General features: G+C 48.8%; 1 protein-coding gene across 2 annotated transcripts in view; it reads right to left on the bottom strand.

Moving 5' to 3' along the window:
- Positions 1 to 60: 60 nt before the first annotated feature.
- PITPNM3 (PITPNM family member 3) overlaps positions 61 to 22248 on the bottom strand; it is a 128028-nt gene continuing 105840 nt past the window's right edge. For both annotated transcript variants that reach the window (XM_077165610.1, XM_077165609.1), the window contains exons 18-20: positions 10472 to 10655; positions 7170 to 7298; positions 61 to 4282 (exon numbers count right to left, since the gene is read on the bottom strand). In XM_077165610.1, the coding sequence (XP_077021725.1) occupies positions 3977 to 4282; positions 7170 to 7298; positions 10472 to 10655 (619 nt within the window). In that variant the 3' untranslated portion in view covers positions 61 to 3976. The remainder of the gene's footprint in view (positions 4283 to 7169; positions 7299 to 10471; positions 10656 to 22248) is intronic.

The raw sequence follows: 22248 nt of genomic DNA, 5'->3' as shown, positions 1-22248 counted from the left end.
AACATGAGTAGCAGGAAACTTCTCAACTAAGTTCAGACCAGAGCACGTTTTAAAGGCAAATAGGATTTTTATTTAAGCGACAACGCTTGAGAGTTAAAAACCAGCTCACATCAAAATCAAGATCAGTTGTAAAAATCTTTTAACTCTATAGGGTTTTTTTTTTTTGTCTTGTTAGAAATCTGATATTTTACATTTTCTTTTCTAACGGATTTTGGACAAGGCATCCATATGGAATAGAACGAACCTTTTTCGCCACGGAACCAGCCTACCACAGACAAAACTGAGGGTCACACGCTTTAGAAACGGTCAGATCACGGACAAGGCTGGGCTGGCTACTCCCACCAATTAAACAAATACAAGAGGACAGCGGGGTCCGAGGGTGGGGGTCCCAGGAGCGAGCCGCCCTCCCCTGTCCAGCCCCTCCTTGGTATCACCTGCTGCTTCTTGTCCCAAAGAGGGTGATGTCAAACCGACTTTCCTCCAGGTGCCCTGCTGTTTTCTCAGCAAGGAGAGCAGAGTCCGGGCCAGGCCCCACGGCTTGGACTTAAGTAAGTTTCCCCAAGCTCCAGAAGGCAAGGAAAAGAAGGAATGGGGTGCTTCATTTGGCTGAGCCAAAGAGAAAAGGTTTCCAGAGTATTTGGCACCCAAACCCCCGGGGTCTGGCGGGGAAAGTTGATTGTTTAAGGCCGGGTCAGCTGCAGAGGCTCAGCCTGCTTCAATAGTCAGGGCCCCCCCTCCTGGGTGGGGCTGCACCTTGGCTGGATGGGTGAGTGTTGATGGGAAACCAGTGCCACCTCTGGACCCATCTCTATCTGCCACAGGGTCTGGCTTCCTGGCAAAATCTGGCGCTGCTCTTAGCCCGCAGGTCACTACCTGGACGTGGGTCTGTGGCCCCCACAGTGCTCAAAGGATGGTTTAGAAGCCATTCAGTCCAGCCTCCCCTCCTCCAGAGCCCACGGCCCAACCAGGAAGCTCTGCATTACTGAGGTTCAAACAGGTTTGTTTCCGGAGGCTTGGGGCAATTCATCCAAATGCATGAAAGGAATCTACGTGTAATTTTTTTAAAACATAGTTTGCGGAGCCTAAGGGGGGAGTCGGGCTCTTTGGGAAAATGCTGTGGTGCCAGAGGAGCAGGCCCTGGCTAAGAACACACTCTGAACCCCCGGCAGGGCAAATGGGGAGAGAGGGAAGCGGTCCATCAGAGAGGGGAGAACAAACATGCCACGCAAGAGACAAAGAGCTTTGGTCAGGCGGGAAGCTGTTTGCCAGCTGCTGGAGAGCAGGCACACCAGGAGCTGGAAGGATTCTCTAGAAAAAACAGTCAGATCGGGGTTTACAGAACTACTCAGGAAGAGGAACAGCGTTCCCTCCAGAGAACAACACGACTTGGTTCTTTTCTTTTCCTCCAACTTCACAGGACGACGTAAGTAAACGAACCACTAGTATAGAAAGTGCATATTGGTTACAGAGTTGCTGTGAAAGCAGTACTGATACACATGTTGTCTGAGTCTCATTACTATACAGAAACACACACACGTCCTCACACACCAACTACAGCTCTGAGGGTGTCGAGTTCACAATGTCTCACAGTCCACCATGAGCATCTCTGGTACTGAGTGGTCAGAGCCCCCATTGGGGGCTCCAGGAAAGAAGGAGCACTGGCCCTCCTGCTGGCTCCTGCATCCCAGCTCCCACCCCAGAACCAGAGAACCCTATTCACTCAACTCCAAATTCCCCAGGACCCAGGCACGATCGCTTGCTCCCATCCTGGGGTTCTTGAGAGATGGGAGTCGAACACTCATGGGGCAAAGTATCTCACGCCCACTGTCATCATTTGAGAGTATTACGTCAGCGGCTTCTGCGAAAAGGAGATGGTTGAGTTTCAGAGAGTCGGATTAAGCCTGCCCAGGTTCAACTCCAGGTATTCTGGGAGGGTAGGGCGGATCAGGGTTGAGGTGCCTGTGCCATACGAGGCGGTGCCTTATGAGAGCCAAGAACAACCGGCATGGTGGAGAGGGGGTGGGCACGTGCAAGCCACCGGGAGGCGGGACCCGAGAGGAAGGCTGAGGCTGGCGGCGCCCCTCCCCAGAAAACCCACTAGCAGCTCTGGGCTCGGTGCAGGATGCAGTCCTGAAAGTGGAGCAAAATTGCTGGCAGACGGCTCGGGCAAATGTGGCAGGAGCTGGCAGAATGCAGAAGACACATTTCTAGTGGTGCGAGCAGGGTGGGGACTGGAAGCCCCGACCCCTCCGGGCCCAGCAGGATACCCAGTTTGCCGGGCAATTCACAACCAGCAGCAGCCACCATGGAGGACGATGGCTGCAGGGGAGCCACAAGAGGTAGACACTGGGCAGAAGCGACACTGAGCTGACACAGGTTCCTCCTGTGAGTACAGACTTCTGGGCCCTGGGATGCCCAGCCCCTGACACCAAGCCCTGACTGACAGAGCTGGGGCCAGCCTCAGTGGCCGCCTGCAGGTGCTGTGACGCGACCCGAACAGCTCCACACGGCAGGGTACGGGCCTGGGCCAGGGAGTAGGGGAGAGCCGCAGAGGCCAATGCCCAGGCTGGGGGCTCAGCAGCAGGCAGGCCAGGCGGCCCTCAAGGGGCCCAAGACAGCCAAGTCCTGCAGACCTCAGGGCACAACCCAGGAGGAGGCCACTGGCACAGACCAAGCTGAGTGGCAGGGGGAAGGGAAGAGATCACAATAGTTTGAGCCAAAATTTCACGAACCATCAGAACCCTGGGATCTCAGCTCCATGGCTTCTAGGAGCCTCCCAGAAGTCAGTCTGAACAGATCTGGGGGAAGGGGAGCCAGATCAGTGCACTCTGGGGTGTCTCGGCACCCTTTGGGGGTGCTTCTGTTCCTAGGACACCCAGTTTGGACATTAGTGCCAGGCAAACCCACTATCTCACTACAAACTCACCAAAGGGGAGGCGACCCTCTGGGCCCTCCCACAAGGGTTTCCCTTAGGTGGTGGGACCACAGTTCCTCCCTCCCAGCCCACCCGAAACTCATCAAGCTGTGTTAAAGGTGAAGATCATTGGGCACCCCAAGGGACCCCAGGCCTGAACTGCCTCAGGGGCAGAAGTGCAGGAGGGCAAGGTCTAGGAATCAAAACACTCACACCCATCTTAGCTGGGGGCACCCCTCCAATTACAGAAGGAGGGGCGGGGCCCAAGGGGGTGAGACACGTCTCAAGGGCTCCCAGCCAGCCCAGCTGGGCCAGAGACCCCCTGCAGCCTCCCAGGGGAGGGCACCAGGCAGGGCTCTAGGAAGATGACTGCCTGTCCTCAGGGGCCATAGGGAAATGGTGAGGACACCGAGGACAAGACAGACAGTGGACAGCAGGATAGTCCATCAGCACCAGATCCCGCCCCCCACCCCAGGGGCCCCCAGGGCCGTGGACAGACACATGACCATGAAGATGCACCCCAGGGGCATCCTCTCATGCCCAGAAAGTGGTCACTTTGCTATAAGAGAGACAGACCCATGCTGGTGTCCCAGGAAGCCACAGGGAGGGTGGGCACAAATGCCACTCACCCCTCACACAAGACAGCACGGAAGCTGTGCCTGCAGGCGGCTCTGCTGAAGGCATCTCCCTGCAGGGCCTGCCTTGGCTGCCCGGCTACAGCCTCAGGGACTCAACTGTGGTCGACTTGGCCCAAAAACTGCAGCTCCCGGCAAGGGACTCCCCCAGGATTCACCAACACTCAGCCCTGACCTGGGCTGGCCGTCACAGACACGGGGGAGGCAGCAGTGGCTGCACTGAGACCCTCGGATCTGGTCCCGGGCTGCCGAGGGAGGGCCCTAAGGCCAGGCAGGGTGCCCTCCCCTCCCCCACTCTGGTCGGACACTGCTGGACAGACACGGGAGGGAAAAAGCAGGAAAACGCCTGTGTCGGAGTGAAGGCGGCTCCTCCGGTCCCCGCAGGCAGCCTGGGTGGGCCCCCATTGACCTGAACACGGCTCGCCCCTCAGGGCACCGACTCGAACTTGGGGGGCCCCCGCGCCCAGTTGAGCGCCGACAGGGGCCGCTCGTGGTCCTTGTCGGACTCGGGCTGGCTCTGCGCCCGCTCGGGCTTGGGGTTGGCGGCGGGCGGGTCGGGCTGCTGCACCGACAGGGTCCTGCGCAGGTGGGTGCGCTTCCGCAGGAACTCGGGCTGCGCGTGCAGGCCGAAGCTGCCCTTGCGCAGGATCAGGCGCGAGTTGTTCTTCTTGGCGCGCGCGCGGTGGCCGGTCTCCAGCGCCGCCAGGTGCGCCGCGTAGCCTTCGCTCAGGAACTGCGGAGGGGACAGGCGTCAGGCCCGCGCGCCGTCCCCCGGGAGCCCCCGCCCCCCACCCTCCCCAGGCCGCCTCCAGCCCGGAAGCCCCTGGGAAGCCGAGCGCCCATCCAGGTTCCAGGCTCCTCCCCAAAAGCAGCAGCACCACCCAGGTCTTCTGAATTCGAATATGCACGTAAATAAGGTCCCCAGGGGGCCCCAGTGCACGTTCAAATTTGAGAAATAGATGGGAAACTTCCCCACTCCACAGTAAATCAAATGCTCCCCAACCTGCTTCACTGAATAGTTTTCATTCACTTCCTTAACACCTATTTGGGCAACCCACTCTTTCTCTGCCTTCCAGCTACCTCCTATCCTCCAGCCACAGACAATTTTGGCATTTGCATCATGGACGTCTTCTCTACTCCAAATCCTGTCACCATCCCAAGTGATGCCATCCTCCACCCAACAGACCCCCACACACACAGCACCCAAGCTTCTCACCTCCTTGACATCTCCAAAGTAACTGCTACCTCTGCTCCACAGCTATCTCTTTCACCTGGAACTGCTACACCTTGGAGATCTTCCCGCAAGACACACTCTTCTCTCTAGCCACAGTCTCCTCCTCCTCCAGCTATCTTCCTCTCTGTGTCCACCCTCAGCCACCTGTCCCTCCTCCCCCAGCCAGTGGACCCCAGGGGCATGGCTTCCGACACTCTCTTGCAGGAGCCACCCCCTCATCCGGCCTAAAAAAACCCAACCCCAGATCCAACGATCCCCTTCCAACACCTGGGCCACTGAGTTCTGTTCAAAGCATGCACCAGCATTTGAGCCTTTCCGGATCTCCGCAAAGTTGTGGTCTCCAGCCAGGGCTGGACCTCCAAGCCATGCCCTTCTGACCCTGGCAGCAACCTCCAACCTTGTCTCTCTCAGGCGTCCCACCCGCCACTCTCCCTATCCTCAGTGGATTGTGTCACTTCTGGCTTATATGGAGCAGCACCTCTTTGCTTCCCACCATCAGACCCCAATACCTGCATGGCCCCATGGCGAGCATGTGAGCTTCCTCTGTGAGCCCCTCCCCTGCTCTAATAGGACTGGGACTGGCCCTGCCTGGCACAGGTGTGTGTGACCGTGTGCTGGCCAATGTGAAGCCTCCAGTCCCATTATCAGGACCTCCTGGTTAGTCCAGATCTGCACACAGGCCCGAGGAAGGCAACCTGCCATGGGGCGGGGGAGGACAAGATCTGTGCACAAGGTAACAGGGCAACTAACTGCTGCCGCCTGAGAAGAGACAAGCAAAGCCTGAGAGGAGACAAAGGGACCTGATACTACTGCAGGGGTCCCTGAATCCAGGAGTGACAGACAGAAGCCAGTGCCACTTCTTAGTTGCCTCAGGAGAGGAGCCAATAAATTCCCTTTGATGTCTGGGCTGGTTTACTTTGCCTTTCCCTTAAGAGCCTTCTTCACTGCCCCTCCCCCACCCACTTCAGTCTGGCTCTGGCCCCACTGCACTGAAATTTCTGGTCAAAGTCGCCAATGATTTCTTTGTCACTGAATCCACAGACGATATGAGTCCTTCCCTGCAGCATCTGACGCTCCTGATCACCCACCTCCTTCTTCAGAGCCACTCCTCTCTCAGATCCCTGCCACTGCCCCTCCTGCTCTTCTTCCAGGAAGCGCCATAGTGTTGGAGCCTAGACTCTGGACTCATACAGCTGTGTGACCTCGGCCAGGTCACTTAACCTCTCTGTGACTTTGTTTCCTCATCCATAAAAGGGGATGGTAGAACCTACCTCACAGGGTGGGCCTGAGAATGTAGGCAGTAAATACATAGAATGTCCATAGAAGAGTGATCATTATACTATTATCCCTGGGGACTGCTGCTCAGATCCCCCATCCCCACTCCACCCCCACTCCCAGCTACTGCCATGCACCCATTCACTTCACACTCCCCTAGGGGGAGTTGTACTCACTCTCATGGCTGCCAGGGTGCCATGCACATCTGTCTCCTCGCCAAGCTGCAGTCCCACGCATCCCATGTGCTCTGACCTCCCACTTGCACATCTCTCCCAGGCCCATCCCACTCCACGTGCCCCAAACAGAGCTCATCACCTCCTCCCAAACCTGTTTCTCAATTCCAGGGACACTGCCACCTACCCGGGCACACAAGCCAGAAACAGGGCCACCAGCCTTGGCTTTCCCTCTCCTTTATCCTGCATATCTGATCTGTCACCAAATCCAATCCTTTCTACTTCAGAAAGTCCCAACAGACCCTCTGATGTCTCTCCACGCCCACTGCTGCCTTTCCATTCCTCCTGACCCACCTTCAACCAGCAGCCAGAGGGGCTTTCTGAATCACAGACCCTGGTGGTGTCACCTCTGTCACTCACTGAAGGACCAAGGCTATACCTCGGCAGCCCGCCTCCCCCAGCCCCTGCCCCCCACTCCCCACATCACACTCAGCCAAGATGAGTCACTGACAGTCCCCAGAATAGTCTTGTTCTCTGACCTTTGCTTTTGCTGTTGTCTCTGTCACAAATGCTCCTCCCAGCCCTTTCTGGATGACTCCTTCATATCCTGAAAATCAACCGTGCCCCCAAGTCTGGGCTAGGTGCTCCTCTCTGGGACCCTACAAGTCTCTGGCTGCCCCATCAGGCGTCGTATCTCCTGCCCCACTAGACTGTCATTGTCTGCAATGTCTCCCATCTCCCCTTCGAGACTGGCGGCCAGTACACTGGACTCCACGGGGGATGCGCCCTGCACTCCATACCTGCCAGGGGCAGGTGCCCAGGAGTGGGGTTTGATGAAGGAAGGACTGAGGGGGGTGTGGGGAAGGAGGAAGGGATAATGATTCAATGAGCAAGTGAACCCCTCCCTTCCCCCAGCCCCTAACTGGGCCCCCACCCACCTGGCACTGGTTTTGGTACTTCTTGGTGGGCCTGCCCACGATGAAGATCTGAGAAGGTGGCAGACCCAGCACGCTGTAGACAGAGATGTCCTTTGTGGAGCCGTAAGCCGCGCTGATTTTGATGAAGCACTGAAAGGCAGAGCAGCTCATGGAGGGGGGCGGAGGCCAGCTGACACCCACAGGGAGGCCTCCTGCACCATCCCCTTGGGGACCCTTTATGTGCACACTGTGACGCTCCAAGCCTTGAGCCCAGCCCGCATCAGGAACCCACTCCAGGGATGGCCTCTCCACCCCGTCCCCTGCACCCCGGGGCCGGGTCAGGAAGCCAGACCAGTCTGGGCCCCGACCCTGTGCCATGGACCCAGCACAGACCGTGGTTTACCACACAGCAGCTGCCTGGAGCGGGCGGGTCTGACATCCTCCCCAGAGCCCATCCCAGTTCAGAGAGCTGCCCCGGACCCCTCGCTCCAGTGTCACTTCTGGATCATTACCTGGCCCCACCCCAGTCCCCCGGCAAGAAACCACCTGCTCTGTTGAGCCCATCCTCAGCTACCCCTCACTCTGTCCCTCTCATCATTATCATCTTCCTTTCTCCCAACAACCCCCCCCACCCCCAATTCACTGGAGACTTTTAATCCTAGGTCACAGCTTTCCTTCCTCCTGAGTCCCAGAACCACTGGGATGGCTTGTTGTCCACACAGTTAACCGCTTTACTGCCTCATCCTCTCGGCTTCTCGCCGTCTTTAACAGAAGCCAGCGTCTCCAGGGCTGAGCCAGAGCTGTCCCTCTCTGAACTCTGAAGGCCCAGATCTCCTCTCTGACCCTCCCTTCATGCCTTCCATGGCTCCTTCCCACCCCTCCCCCACTCCAGCTGCTCTTAGGATCAACACCTGCATTTGCTGCCCCAGCCCCTCCTACTCCCCCGCCCCATCCTCCTGGGCCTCCTGGGCCTCCTGCGCTCCCTGCTGTGTTCTCAGGGCCCCACCTTGGACTCTCTGGCCCCCTCAGCCTCCTACCTCCTGCCAAACCTCAGCTCTGGGATTTGTCCACCATTTGCCTTCTCCATTTCTATATCCTGGCTTCTGCGAGCAGTTGGAGAAACTCACAGAGCCATGCCCTACCTATTCTATCTGTTGCCCCCCCCAAAAATTTTCTGCTTTTCACCTCCTTCCCTGAGCCACTGCCCATTCCTGCAGGTGACTTTGCCTCTCATGTCAAATCACGGTGATGAATCCCTGTGCTTTTCCTCAGTCCACTGCCCCATGCTCACTGCTTTGTTTATTCCCAGCTAGCCTTTGGTGTCCAGGAAAGTAGCAGTCCCTCAAATCCCATCCTTCCTCATCTCTTCATTCGCCCCAGTATGCTCCTCTAACCTTGAGCCCTGCTTCCCACACTCACACCCCCTCCAAGCTGAGTCCTACCTTCTCCACTCCTGCTGTGAGCTCATCAGTGGCTGTCCTCACCCAGTGACAGCACTCTCTCCTCGAAACTGTCTCCTCTCTTTTCTCTCCTGGGACCTGACCTCCTCCAGCTCCACTGCTCTTCTTCTGGCTCATCTTTCTGTTCCCGGGCCCCAGCTCAGTCTCTTCTCCCCCTCACCTTTCCCCAGCCCTCCTGTGGCTTCTCTACCTGGTTCTTACCTCTGACTCCCAATCTCCCCTGCAGCCCAGACCTCTCCCCTGAGCCACAGGCCAGGGCTGATGTGGCTCATGTCCCGTGGGCATGCCAGCCTCAATGTGTCCATGACTGCACTTATCTGCTCTGGCCTGGCCCTCCTCCTGTGTCCCCATGTCATTTCATCTATTCATTCACTCATTCATTCTAGTAGCATTTATTGACTGTCTATTGTGTGCCACCACTATCCCATCCTAAATGATGGAGACATATTGGTGAGCAAAACAAAAACAGACTCTGCCTCTATGGAGCCCATCGGCAAATGAGTGGCACCTGGATCCCTCCTGTTCCCTGACAATGGATACTTGAGAGCACCTCATTCCTTACATTACTGAGTCCTGGGGATTCTACCTTCTCATTATCTCCCCATCCCCTTTGCAATCATCTGGATTATGGCCTGCCTGTTTCACATCTGGGCAGCAGCCTCCTTACTGGCCATCCTACCTCTGTCCCACCAATCCCTTCTCCACATAGGAGCCAGAGGAAGCTTTCTAAAACCCAATTAGACACTGCCACTCCCCTGCTTTAAGCTCTTCCTTGGCTCCTACTGCCCTCAGCAGAGAATGGATGGTCTTAGCCTGCTTTCAAAAGTGTTCCAGGAATGCCAAGCATAGGTCCCTGATGACCTCTGGAGCCTCAGCTCCCACTTCTCCTGGGTCAGACCCTGGAATCCCCCCATCCTGGATACCTGGAGTTCTGAGAATGTGACAGGCTCTTTCCTGCCTCTCGTGTCTTTGTACATGCTGTTTCCTCATAATAGCAAACTCATATTCATGCTTCAAGACTCAGCTCAGAAGTTGCCACCTCCTGGAAGCCTCCTCTGGCTTCCACCAGGTAAATCTAAGTTCTGTTTCCTTTGTTCACCAAGAGGGCCTTTTTCAGTTATAGTAAAGATCACCCTCTAGTAAATTGTCATTTCACATGTCCTTTTTCCTCTAGATCAGGGGTCAGCAAACATTTGCTGTACAGCTCAAAACAGTAAATATTTTAGGCTTTGCAGGTCATAAGATCTGTCTCTTAACTTCTCAGTTCTGCCACTGGAGCCCAAAAGCAGCCAGAGACGATGCACAAACAAATGAGTGTGGCTGTGCTCCAGTGAAACTTCATTTATGAACACTGTAATTTGAATCTCATATGATTTTCACATCACAAAACATTTTCTTTTGTTTTTTTCTCCCCAACCACTTAAAAGTGTAAAAATTAGCTCACAGACCATGCAAAAGTAGGATGCAGGCCAGATTTAGTTCAGAGGACACAGTTCTTCAACCCCCAGTTCTAGACCAGTGGGTCTCAGATTTGTGTGCATCAGAACTCCTGAAGGGCTTGCTGAAATACAGACTGCTGGGCTCTCTTGCCAGAATCTGGCAGGTCTGGAGTAGAGGCGGAGAATTGGCTTCTCCGGAGTTCCCAGGTTATGCTGCTGAGGAATGGACGAGCCTCCGCGCGCGCGCGCACACACACGCACACGCACACGCACACGCACACGCACACACACACACACACACACACACACGCCGGGATTGGGACCCCTCCCTCCCCTCCCCCCTCTCCCCTCCCCCTTTCCCCCGCCCCCGCAGAGCGTGGCTGGCTGCAGAGGCCCCGCCCCCGGCCCCGCCCCCCGCGCTCACCTCCTGCACCAGGTTGCGGAGGAAGATGGCCTTCTGCCGCAGCGGGTCGTGCACCAGGCCGTCCGAGAAGAAGATCATGCCCTGTGGGAAGTTGTGCTGGGACAGCCACGACACCACCCGCTGCTTCTGCATGTCCGGCCGCCCGGTGATGTAGAGGATCATGTAGCCCAGGTCCTGCCAGTGCCTGGCGAGACGGCACCGTGAGGTCCAGCAGGGCCGGGCCAGCCATCCGCTGCCCCGGGGCCTGTCCCCCCCCCCCCCCCGCTGCCCTCCTGGGAAGCCAGAGGGGCTGTTCCGAGGAAAGTCAGGGAGAATAAGGGATCCCCCCCGCCCAGCCCCAAATCAGCGCTCCCGGTTCAGCCCGGTGCGCCCCGGACATCTGTCTCCCCTGGATGACCCGAGTGTGCACAACTAAGCTAACCTCCCCGGCTCCTGCGCCCTATGCTTGCGTGGCCTTGTCCCCGTTACCCCATCACCACCCAAGGTTCTGGAGCCAGAGGCAGTCCCCTTTCCCTCTGTCTCCCATTTCCCTCTGTCTCCCACCGTCCTCCTCCCATCAGTGAGTTTTTATTTTTCCAGACAAGGGTTCTCACTTTAATCCCTCCCCGCTTCCGTAGCCAAACCCTGTCTTGCTTGGGCCCCTTCTTTCCCACTGTCCCTCAACTCCAACCTAACTGGGGCCCTGCAACCTTAAGCCGGTCACTAAAGCCCCCAGGATCTGTTTCCTCATCTGTAAAATGGGGCTAATGATAGTAAGTGCCCCATGGGGGTATCTGGGGATTGCAGGAACTGCTCCCAAGCACACCTGGTAGGTGTGCCCCATTGGTTGGCATATTTCCATGGTGAGTTCCTACATCACAAATCTAACTCCACTATTCCTTTACCTAAAGCAGTCCCTGTCTCCCCAGCGCCCTGAGGTATAAAGTCTCAAGTCCTCTCTCTGGCCCCTGCAGCCCCCAGCACTCTGCCCTTGCTTGTCTCCCTGACCTCATCTCCCCTCACAGCCCATACACATCATCATGCAGCCACTCAGAGCTGCTTTGCTGTCCCTGGATGGGCCATGTGCCCTTCCGCTGCAGTCTCTTCTCCTAGACAGCCTGGATGTCTCCATCTCCTTAGATTCACAGGCCACTTCTTTCAGGGACAGAACAGATGCCCCCTATTCCAGGAAGCCTTCCTGGTTTCTCAAGCAGAATCAACCTCTCCTTTCTCTGCACTCATTGAGTTCACCTGGACTCCTGGCTGCCAAGATGCCAGAGGAGTCCGGACGTGCTCAGGGCTGCAGTGGCACCAGCCACCAGCTGACTACCATAGATTACCAAACCTGGATGATGATTTGAGAGACTTGGAAAGAGGGCACAGGTCCAGGACTAAACCTCAGAGAATCTAACTCAGAGGTTAGATCCGAGGTGGGGGCCTAGTGATGCGTTTATAAAAAAACAGCTTGTGGTGACTGGCAGGGTTTGGAGGTGCCACAGGGACCCCAGGAGCCTACATGAAGGAGACAGCACTAGGTGGAGTCCCAGGGATAAAGAGGCAAAGCCTCCTTTTTCCACTGTGGGAGGGAGAGGTGGATAGGGAGGGGCTTGGAGGAGATGCTGTCATGGGAGTAATGTGGGGGAGACTGACCCCCAAGATTAGCTGGAGCTAGTGCACGGCCTGCTCCCACAGAGCCAGGGGGCACCCTGAGGTCAGTGATCTCCTGGGAATCCATGAGCCAAGCCAGGTTTCTCCCCCCAAAGCAATAACTGCTGCTGAGGTGAGGCAGGGCTGTCCCCATTGCGATGTCACCCCCTCCCCATCCCCAAGAACTCCCAGTGCCCTGATATCTAATCCCTTGGAGTCTTGGGTTATAGTTTTCCAAGCTCAGGACCTGTTTTCCCTCACTGGAATGTGAGTTTCCTGTGACCAGGAGCTCTCTCTGCATCAGAACCCAGCACAGAGCCTGACACAGAGCCACCCTCCAGAAAGGACAGAAGGATGCATGGATAGATGGGAGGCCAGAGCAAATAAAGGGCTAAGACTTTCCACTCTTAGCAATACATCAGCAGTACAACAGTCCTGGGAGGCCGAGTATCCAGCCACCTCATTTACCCTCCAAAATCCAGATGCCCTGAACCTGCCCTGCCTGTCCCCCACATGTGCTCTATTCTTTCCTGTCGCCGCATCCTTGTCACTAAGCATCCTCCTTTTTGGCCCACCAAAATCCGTTTTTAATTTTTTTCTTTTTGCCTTTCTTCATTGTACTAATTTTGTACAATGGCATGTATTTATGTATTGCTTTTTTTTTTTGCATGGGCAGGCACCGGGTATTGAAGCCAGGTCCCTGGCATGGCAGGCAAGAACTCTGCCTGCTGAGCCATCGTGGCCTGCCCTGTACTGCTTTTTGTAAAAGAAAAAATATATACTTATTTTTCATTTAAAAAATAATAACTTTTCCCATCCTTCAAGGGCTGTCTCAACTGCCTCCTCCCCCAGGAAGCCTGCTCTGCTTTCTCCAGTCAGTATGAACAGCTTCTGCTCTGGCTCCCATTCAAATTGCTCATAGCTCTCAATCAGCACTGTACCTTAGCTAGTCTGAAAAGATGAACCCCAGGTATTCCTATGTGGTCCCCTCCTTCTGAAACTGGGCTAATCCTGTGACTTGCCTGGAAATAAGAGAGTACAGCAGAAGAATACTATGTGGCTTGCAAGCATTACAGTTCCACTGGGTCTCTAGTGACCAGAGGAAGCCAGCTCCCACGCAGGAAGTCAGACCACCCTGAAGCTGCCATGATGCAAGGAGGCCCAGGCTAGCCATGTGGAGAGGCCATGTGGGGAGACAGACCCCACTCAAGGCAAAAAACACTGGGTTCAGAAGCCATCTTGGTGGTGGCGATGGTAGCACAACCTTAGGAATGTAATTAACTGCACTGAATACTTGAAAGTGATTATAGTGTTATACTGAATGTATATTACCAGAATAACTATTTTTTGGAAACAATAAGAAAGAGGGGGGTAGGGTTCTCGCCTACCACTGGAACCCATATGGAAGACCCAAGTTCAATCCCCAGCCCATGCCCCTTCCCCCAACAACAAAAAAATTCAACAAATGGTGCTGCAATAACAGGATGGTCACGTGGAAAAAGAATGAAATGTGACCCCCACCAAACAGCATACAATACAAAAAACAAAACAAAACAATACGAAAAAGATAGCAGGAGAAGGTAGGGCAAGTTGGTGGCTTAGTGGGGCATGGAATTTAGTTTGGCCTCCAGGGCAGCTAGTAAATACCCAGAAATGGTACAGAACAACTGCTGGGGGGACGTCAGTGGCCGGACATACAGTGTACACCAGTCTGGACCAGGTGGCATGACTGAGACCACACACAGATCTGTAAGTCCCCAAGTCACAGAAGCCGGCTTGGTGCCCCTCCCCAAAGGACATGGCAGGCTGGTTCCCGAGAGGAAAGAAAACAGACTTTATTAGCAGCAATGGCTTGGCACAACTCAGATCCAATAATGGAATTAATTAACAAATTCTAACTACTGAAAATAGGGCCCCAGCACAGATAAACTTGGAATAAGCACTAAAGGAACTAGGAGCTTTTAACCCAGCAGAGAGGGGGCGGGGCTGATGGGGGGGATGCATTTTGAGTAGGACAGCACAAAATACTAGAAAAGGGCTGGACCCCAAGAAAAGGGGACACCTAGGGCCTGGAGATACACAGAGCCAAGTATCAACTCAAGGTCTTGACTGACAAACCCGAGGAGAAGTGTCTGGCTCTGAAAAGGCTTTTTTTGCTTTTTTTTTTTTTTTAACTCCTTAAACAGCTTATTAGACAGAATTGGAAGCACTCTCAGACTTCAGCACTGCACCAGACAAGGGCAGAATTAAGCTTGTCTGAAAGACAAAGTAACTTGTCAGGTGAAAAGGGTTAATTCTCTAAAGGGCTATCATCCCCAAGAAAAGGGGGGCAGGGTCCAGCTCAAGTAGAACCCCTCCTTCAAGGAATTCAGGCCCCGGGGACAGGAAAGGAGAAGCAATCAAAGTCAACCTACTATCTCACCTCTCTCTCAACCAAGCCCCAGACAGGGAGAGTGCTGAAATTAAAGGCACTGCATCACTTTAAGCTGGAGGGAAGCCATGGGCAGACAAGTACCACATGCTGGGTAGGCCAGAAAAAGCACAGAGTTTAGAGCCTTCATGGGAAAGTATGACAACCTGCTGGGTCTCACTCTCAGGGAAAACTGATGCTGGCCACACTTTCCTGCTGAGATGTGGGCCTGTCTGGTCTGGAAAAATCTGTCTGCAGTCTATAATATCTGAGGAGACCTCTTCAAAAAAAAAGACTCCATATAGGCAGGGCAAGAAACAGGAAAACAAGAACTAAAAAAATTCTGATCAGTTCAACAGAACCTATAATAGAGGTCTAGAATAAGCTGAACTGAATGTCAGAGAACAAAGCCATCCAGCAAGAAAAGCCTAGGTAAAAGAGTTAAAACAACCTCCAGAATCAACTAATTAAGGAAATCAAATGCTTAGATACCAGAAAAAAATAACAAGTCATTTGAGGAAAACTGAAGATGTAGCCCAGTCAAAAGAACAAACCACCACTTCAAATGAGATACAGGAGTTGAAACAACTAATTCAGGATGTCTGAACAGACATGCAAAATCCCATCAAAAATCAAATCAACGAGTTGAAGGAAGATATAAAGAAGATGCTGAGTGAACAAAATTAAGAACACAGAAGTTTGAAAAAGTAGGAATGAAAAGCACAATAGAAGAAATGAAAAAGGTGGGGGGGAACCTACAGCAACAGATTTGAAGAGGCAGAAGAAAGGATTAGTGAACTAGAGGACTGGACATCTGAAATCCAACACACAAAAGAAAATAAGAGGTTATTCTGGAGCAGCTAGTAGGAAGAATCTGAGATAAGGGTTTGGTAGACAAACTCTGGGATCTGTCCTGTAACTACTTGTTGAAGAGTGCTTTGAAAACTATTGCTTTTTCCTTTCTTTGTTTTGTATGTATTTTATAGTATACAATGAAAAAAGTTAAAAAAAATAGAATAATACAGAAAATAATGGAAAAATATGAGCAGCTTCTCAGGGAACTGAATGACAACATGAAGCACGTGAATATGTGTGTTCTGTGTATCCCAGAAGGAGAAGAGAAGGGAAAAGGAGGAGAAAGACTTTTGAAGGAAATAATCACTGAAAATTTCCCAACTCTTATGAAAGACATAAAATTACAGATCCAAAAAGTACAGCATACCCCAAACAGATCCAAATAGACGTACTTCCAGACACTTACTAATCATATTGTTAACTGTCAAAGAGAAAGAGAGAATTTTGAAAGCAGCAAGAGAAAAGCAATCCATCATATACAGGGAAAGCTCAACAAGACTATGTGTGAATTTCTCAGCAGAATCCATGGAGGTGAGAAGGCAGTGGTGTGATATATTTAAGATTCTAAAAGAGAAAACCTGCCAGCCAAGAATTCTATACCCAGTAAAATTGTCCTTCTAAAAATGAGAGGGAGATTAAAATATTTTCAGACAAACACTGAGAAAATTTGTGACTAAGAGACTGACTCTGCAAGAAATACTAAAGGGAAAACTACAGGCAGATAGTAAAAGGCAGGAGAAAGTGGTTTGGAGAAGAGTGTAGAAATGAAGACTATCAGTAAAGGTAAAAAGAGGAAAAAAATTAGATATGACATATAAAATTCAAAAGACAAAATGGCAGAAGAAAGTACTGCCATTATAGTAATAACATTAAGCGTTAATGGATTAAGCTCCCCAATCAAAAGACATTGACTGGTAAAATGGATTAAAAAACAAGACCCATCTATATGCTGTCTATAGGAGACACATTTTAGTCCCAAGAACAAAAACAGGTTGAAAGTGAAAGGTTGGGGAAAGGTATTTCATACAAACAACAATCAGCAAAGAACAGGAGTAACTATACTAATATCCAACAAATTAGATTTCAAATGTAAAACAATTAAAAGAGACCAAGGACACTATGTATTAATAAAAGGAACAATTCAACAAGATGACATAACAATCGTAAATATTTATGCATTGACTCAGAGTGCTCCAAAATACATGAGGCAAACACTGACAACGCAGAAGGGAAAAGTAGATACCTCTATCATAATAGAGACTTGAATTCCCCACTCTCACCAATAGGTAGATCATCTAGACAGAGGATCAATAAGGAAACAGAGATTTTGAATAACATCATAAATGAACTAGACTTAACAGACATTTACAGAACATTACACCCACAATGGCAGGATACACATTTTTCTCAACTGCTCATAGACCATATGCTGGATCACAGAGCAAGTCTCAATAAATTTAAAAAGACTAAACTCATAAAAACTCTTTCTACGATCATAATGGAATGAAGTTGGAAAGCAGTAACAGGCAGAGGGCCAGAAAATTCACAAATATAAGGAGACTAAACAACATGCTCTTAAACAACTAGTGGGTCAAGGAAAGAAATTACAAGAGAAATCAGTAAACGTCTCGAGGCAAATGAAAATGAAAACACAACATATCAAAATGTATGGGATGCAGGGTACATGGGTGGTTATTAGGAGTAGAATGCTCGCCTTCCATGCAGGAGACCCAGGTTCAATTCCTGGACCATGTACCCCCCCCCCAAAAAAAAATGCAAAAAAAAAAAAACAAAAAGGTATGGGATGCAGCAAAGGCAGTGCTGAAAGAGAAATTTATTGCCTTAAATGCCTATATCAAAAAAAAGAAGAAAAAGCAAAAATCGAGGAATTAACTGTTCACTTAGAAGAACCAGAGAAAGAACAGCAAACTAACCCCAAAGCAAACAAAAGTAAAGAAATAAGATTAGAGCAGAAATAAATGAAATTGAGAATATGAAAACAATCGAGAAAATCAACAAGACCAGAAGATGATTCTTTGAGAAAATCAGTAAAATCGATGGACCCTTAGCTAGGTTGATAAAGAGAGAAAGAGAGGATGCAAATAAGTAAAACCAGAAATGGAAGGGGAGACATAACCACTGAGCCCACAGAAAGAAAAGAGGTAGGAGGGGATACTATGAGCAACTATATGCTAATAAACTAGACAACAGAGATGAAATGGATGACTTCCTAGAAAGCCATGAACAACCTACATTGACTCGAGAAGAAAAAGATGACCCCAACAAACCAATCACAATTAAAGAGATTGACTCAGTCATCAAGAAACTCCCAAAAAACAAAAGTCCAAGACCAGATGGCTTCACGTGTGCATTCTAGCAAGAATTCAAGGAAGAATTAGTACCAATCTTGCTCAAACTCATCAAAAAAAATTGAAGAGGAGGGAAAGCTACCTAACTCATTTTATGAAGCCAACATCACCCTCATACCAAAGCCAGACAAAGATACTACAAGTAAAGAAAATTACAGACCAATATCTCTAATGAATATACATGCAAAAATCCTCAACAAAATACTTGCAAATCAAATCTAGCAGCACATTAAAAGAATTACACACCCCAGAGAATCTCTTTTGTTGCTCAGATGTGGCCTCTCTCTCTCTCAGCTAACAGGACAAGCAAACTCACCACCCTCCTCCTCTCTACGTGGGACATGACTCCAGGGGTGTAAATCTTCCTGGCAACGTGGGACAGAAATCCTAGAATGAGCTGGGAATCAGCATCAAGGGATTGAGAAAACCTTCTTGACCAAAAGGGGGAAGAGAGAAATAGTACAAAATAAAGTGTCAGTGGCTGAGAGATTTCAAACAGAGTCAAGAGGATATCCTGGAGGTTATTCTTACACATTATATAGAACTCACCTTTTAGTTAAGATATATTGGAGAAGCTGGAGGGAAGTGCCTGAAAATGTAGAACTATGTTCCAATAGCCATGTTTCTTGAAGATGATTGTATAATAATATAGCTTTCACAATGTGACTGTGTGATTGTGAAAACCTTGTATCTGATGCTCCTTTTATCTACTTTATAAACAGATGAACAAAATATATGGATTAAAATAAATAAATATTTTAGGGAAAACAAATGTTAAAATAAATTGAGTAGATTGAAATGCTAGTGATCAATGAAAGGGAGTGGTAAGGGGCATAGAAAAAAAGTAGGGGGAACAAAGGCTAAAATATATTTAGTAAACAGAAACACTAGCAGTCAATGAGAGGGAGGGGTAAGAGGTATGGTACTTATGAGTTTTTTTCTTTTTTCTTTTTATTTCTTTTTCTGAATTGATGCAAATGTTCTAACAAATGATCACTTAGTGATGAATGTACAATTATGTGATGATATTGCAAGTTATTGATTATATACCAAGAATGGAATGATCTTATGGTAAGAATGCTCATGTTTGTATGTTGTTATGTTTTTAAAATTTAAAAAAAAGCAAAAAGGAATTACACACCATGACCAAGTGGGATTTATTTCAGGTGTACAAGGATGGTTCAACACCAGAAAATCAATTAATATAATCCACCATATCAACAAATCAAAGTGGAAAAACCACATGATCATCTCAATTGATGAAGAAAAGGCATCTGACAAAATTCAACATCTTTTCTTGATGAAAACACTTCAAAGAATAGTAATAGAAGGGAACTTCCTCAACATGATAAAGGGGATATATGAAAAACCCACAGGTAACATCATCCTCAATGGATCAGGAACAAGACAAGGATGCCCACTGTCACGGTTGTCATTCAACATTGTGCTGGAAGTTCCAGCTAGAGTAATTAGACAAGAAAAAGAAGTAAAAAGCATCCACATTGGAAAGGAAGAAGTAAAACTCTCACTGTTTGCAGATGATATCACACTACATGTCAAAAATTCTAAAAGAATCTACAGCAAAGCTACTAGACCTATAAATGAGTATAGCAAAGTAGCAGGGTACAAGATCAACACCCAAAAATCAGTAGTATTTCTATACACTAGTAGTGACTAATCTGAGGAGGAAATAAAGAAAAAAATTCCATTTACAATAGTAACCAAAAGAATACAATATTTAGAAATAAATTTAACTAAGGATACAAAAGACCTATTCGCAGAAAACTACAAGAAATTGCTAAGAAAAATCTAAGATCTAAATAAATGGAAGAGCAAACTGTGTTCATGGGTTGGAAAACTAAATATAGTAAGATGTCAATTCTACTCACATTGATTTATAGAGTCAATGTAATACCAATTAAAATCTCAACAACGTACTTTGCAGAAATAGAAAAACCAAAAACCAAATTTATTTGGAAGGGCAGGGTGCCCAGAAAACCTAAAAATATCTTTAGAAAGAAAAATGAAGTGGTAAGGCTCACATTATCTGACTTTAAAGCATAGTAGAAGCTACAATGATCAAAATAGAATGCTACTGGCATAAAGATAGATATACGGAGCAATGAAATCAAATTGAGTGTTCAGAAATAGACTCCTTTATATATGAACAACTGATTTTTGAAAAGGCAGAGTCAAGCCAACCCACCTAGAACAGAACAGCCTATTCGATAAATGGTGTTTGGAGAACTGGATATTCATATGCAAAAAAAATGAAAGAAGATCCATTTCTCACACCTTATACAAAATCAGTCAAAGATCTAGACATTAGAGCTAAGACTATAAAACTTTCAGAAGAAAATTTAGAGAAATAGCTTATAAATCTTGAAATATGAGGTAGTTTCCTAAACCTTACATCCAAAGCACGAGCATTGAAAAAAGAAATAGATAAATGGGATTTCCTCAAAATTAAACATTTTGTGCATCAAAGAACTCTGTCAGGCAAGTAAAAAGACAGCCTATGCAATGGGAGATAATATTCGGAAACCACATATCAGATAAAGGTTTAGTATCAAGAATATATAAAGAGATTCTTCAACTCAACCACAAAAAGACAACCCAATTTTTAAAAAATGGGCAAAAGACATGAACAGACACTTCTCAGAAGAGGAAATACAAATGGCTAAAAGGCACATGAAAAGATGCTCAACTTCCCTGGCCATTAGAGAAATGCACATCAAAACCACAATGAGATATCATCTCACACTCACCAGAATGGTCATTATCAATAAAACAGAAAACAACAAGTGCTGGAGAGGATGTGGAGAAAGAGGCACACTTATCCACTGTTGGTGGGAATGTCAAATGGTACAACAGCTGTGCAAGACAGTTGGGCAGTTCCTCAGGAAGCTAAGTATAGAATTGCCGTAGGATCCGGCAATACCATTACTAGGTATATATTCAGAGGAACTGAAGGCAAGGACACAAATGGACGTTTGCATACTGATGTTTATAGCAGCATTATTTACAATCGTCAAGAGATGGAAACAGCCCAAACGTCCATCAACAGACAAGTGGCTAAACAAGCTGTGGTATATACATAGGATGGAATATTTCGCAGCTGTAAGACAGAATAAAGTCATGAAGCATGTAACAACATGGATGGAACTTGAGGACATTGTGTTGAGTGAAATCAGCCAGAAACAAAAGGACAAATACTGTATGGTCTCACTAACACGAACTAACATTAATGAGTGAACTTAGAGAGTTCAAGTTAAGAACACAGATTATTAGGAGATAGAAATAGGGTAGAGATTGGGCATTTGGTGCTGAAGGAATACAGACTGTGCAACAGGACTGGTTGTAAAAATTCAGAAATGGATAGCACAATATGACCTGACTGTAGCACAATAATACAAGTACACTGAACGAAGCTGAATGTGAGTATGACTGAGGGAGAAGGGCTGGGGACTTGTATAAAACCAGAAGGAAAGACAGAGGATAAAGACTGAGATGGTATAACTTAGGAATGCCTAGAGTGGACAATGACGGTGATTAAATGTACAAATAAAAAAAAATGTTTTGCATAAAACAAATTAATGTCTACATTGCAAAGTACTGAAAATGGTGATATACAGGAAAAAGTACAATCAATGCAAGCTAGACTCTATAGTCAACAGTAACATTGTAATATGCTTCCACTGAACGCACCAAAGGCAATTTGCCAAAACTAAATAGGCAAGGCACATGGGGGAGGAGTATGGATTCTTTGTGAAAGAAAGGAAATGTCTTCCTATAGATTATGCTGGCGAAGGCATGTCTATTTAGTTAGGTTGGATTGTATCATGTGCAAATAAAACTGTTTAAAAATGAAAAAAAAACAAACAATAAGAAAAAGCCATCTTGAACATCTAGCCCAGTGGAGTCTCCAGAAAAGTCCTGCCCTGGATTCTACCTGTCTGCAGTTGCTTAAATGACCCCCAGAGAGAAACTCCTGGCAAAACTCAGTCAATCCACAGAACAATAAATTAATACTTTAAGCCATTATGTTTTGGAGCTGTTCGTTGTGCAGCTATAAATAACCAGAACACGAATGATTTTATCCTGATAAGATCAGAGTGTGAGGGACCAGGCCTGATTCCCCACACAGAAAATAGATGCTCAGACATGTTAGAATAAATGGATGGATGGATGGATGGATGGACGGACGGACGGATGGACAGATGGATGGATGGATGGATGGATGGGTAGATGGGTGAATGGATAGTTAGACAGTTAGATGGATGGCTGGGTGGGTGGATGGGTGGAGGGATGGATGAACAAATGAAGGAAATGAGATCCAGAAAGAAAGAATATTTTTTTCCAAGGACCCTCAGTAAATGACTATTGGAGATGATACCAGGACTTCCCCTCTCCCAGCCCTGGAGACCAGTAGAATTCCTAAAGGAAACCGAAAAATTCCTGCCCCATCTCCCCTAGGGTTGTTGGCTGCAGCTCCCAGGGAGACACGTCCCTGGCAG

The sequence above is a fragment of the Tamandua tetradactyla genome, chromosome 6, assembly GCF_023851605.1.
Source record: "Tamandua tetradactyla isolate mTamTet1 chromosome 6, mTamTet1.pri, whole genome shotgun sequence".
Classification (NCBI taxonomy): domain Eukaryota; kingdom Metazoa; phylum Chordata; class Mammalia; order Pilosa; family Myrmecophagidae; genus Tamandua; species Tamandua tetradactyla.
The sequence above is the reverse complement of the archived record's forward strand: the minus strand, read 5'-3'. Positions and strand labels throughout refer to the sequence as shown.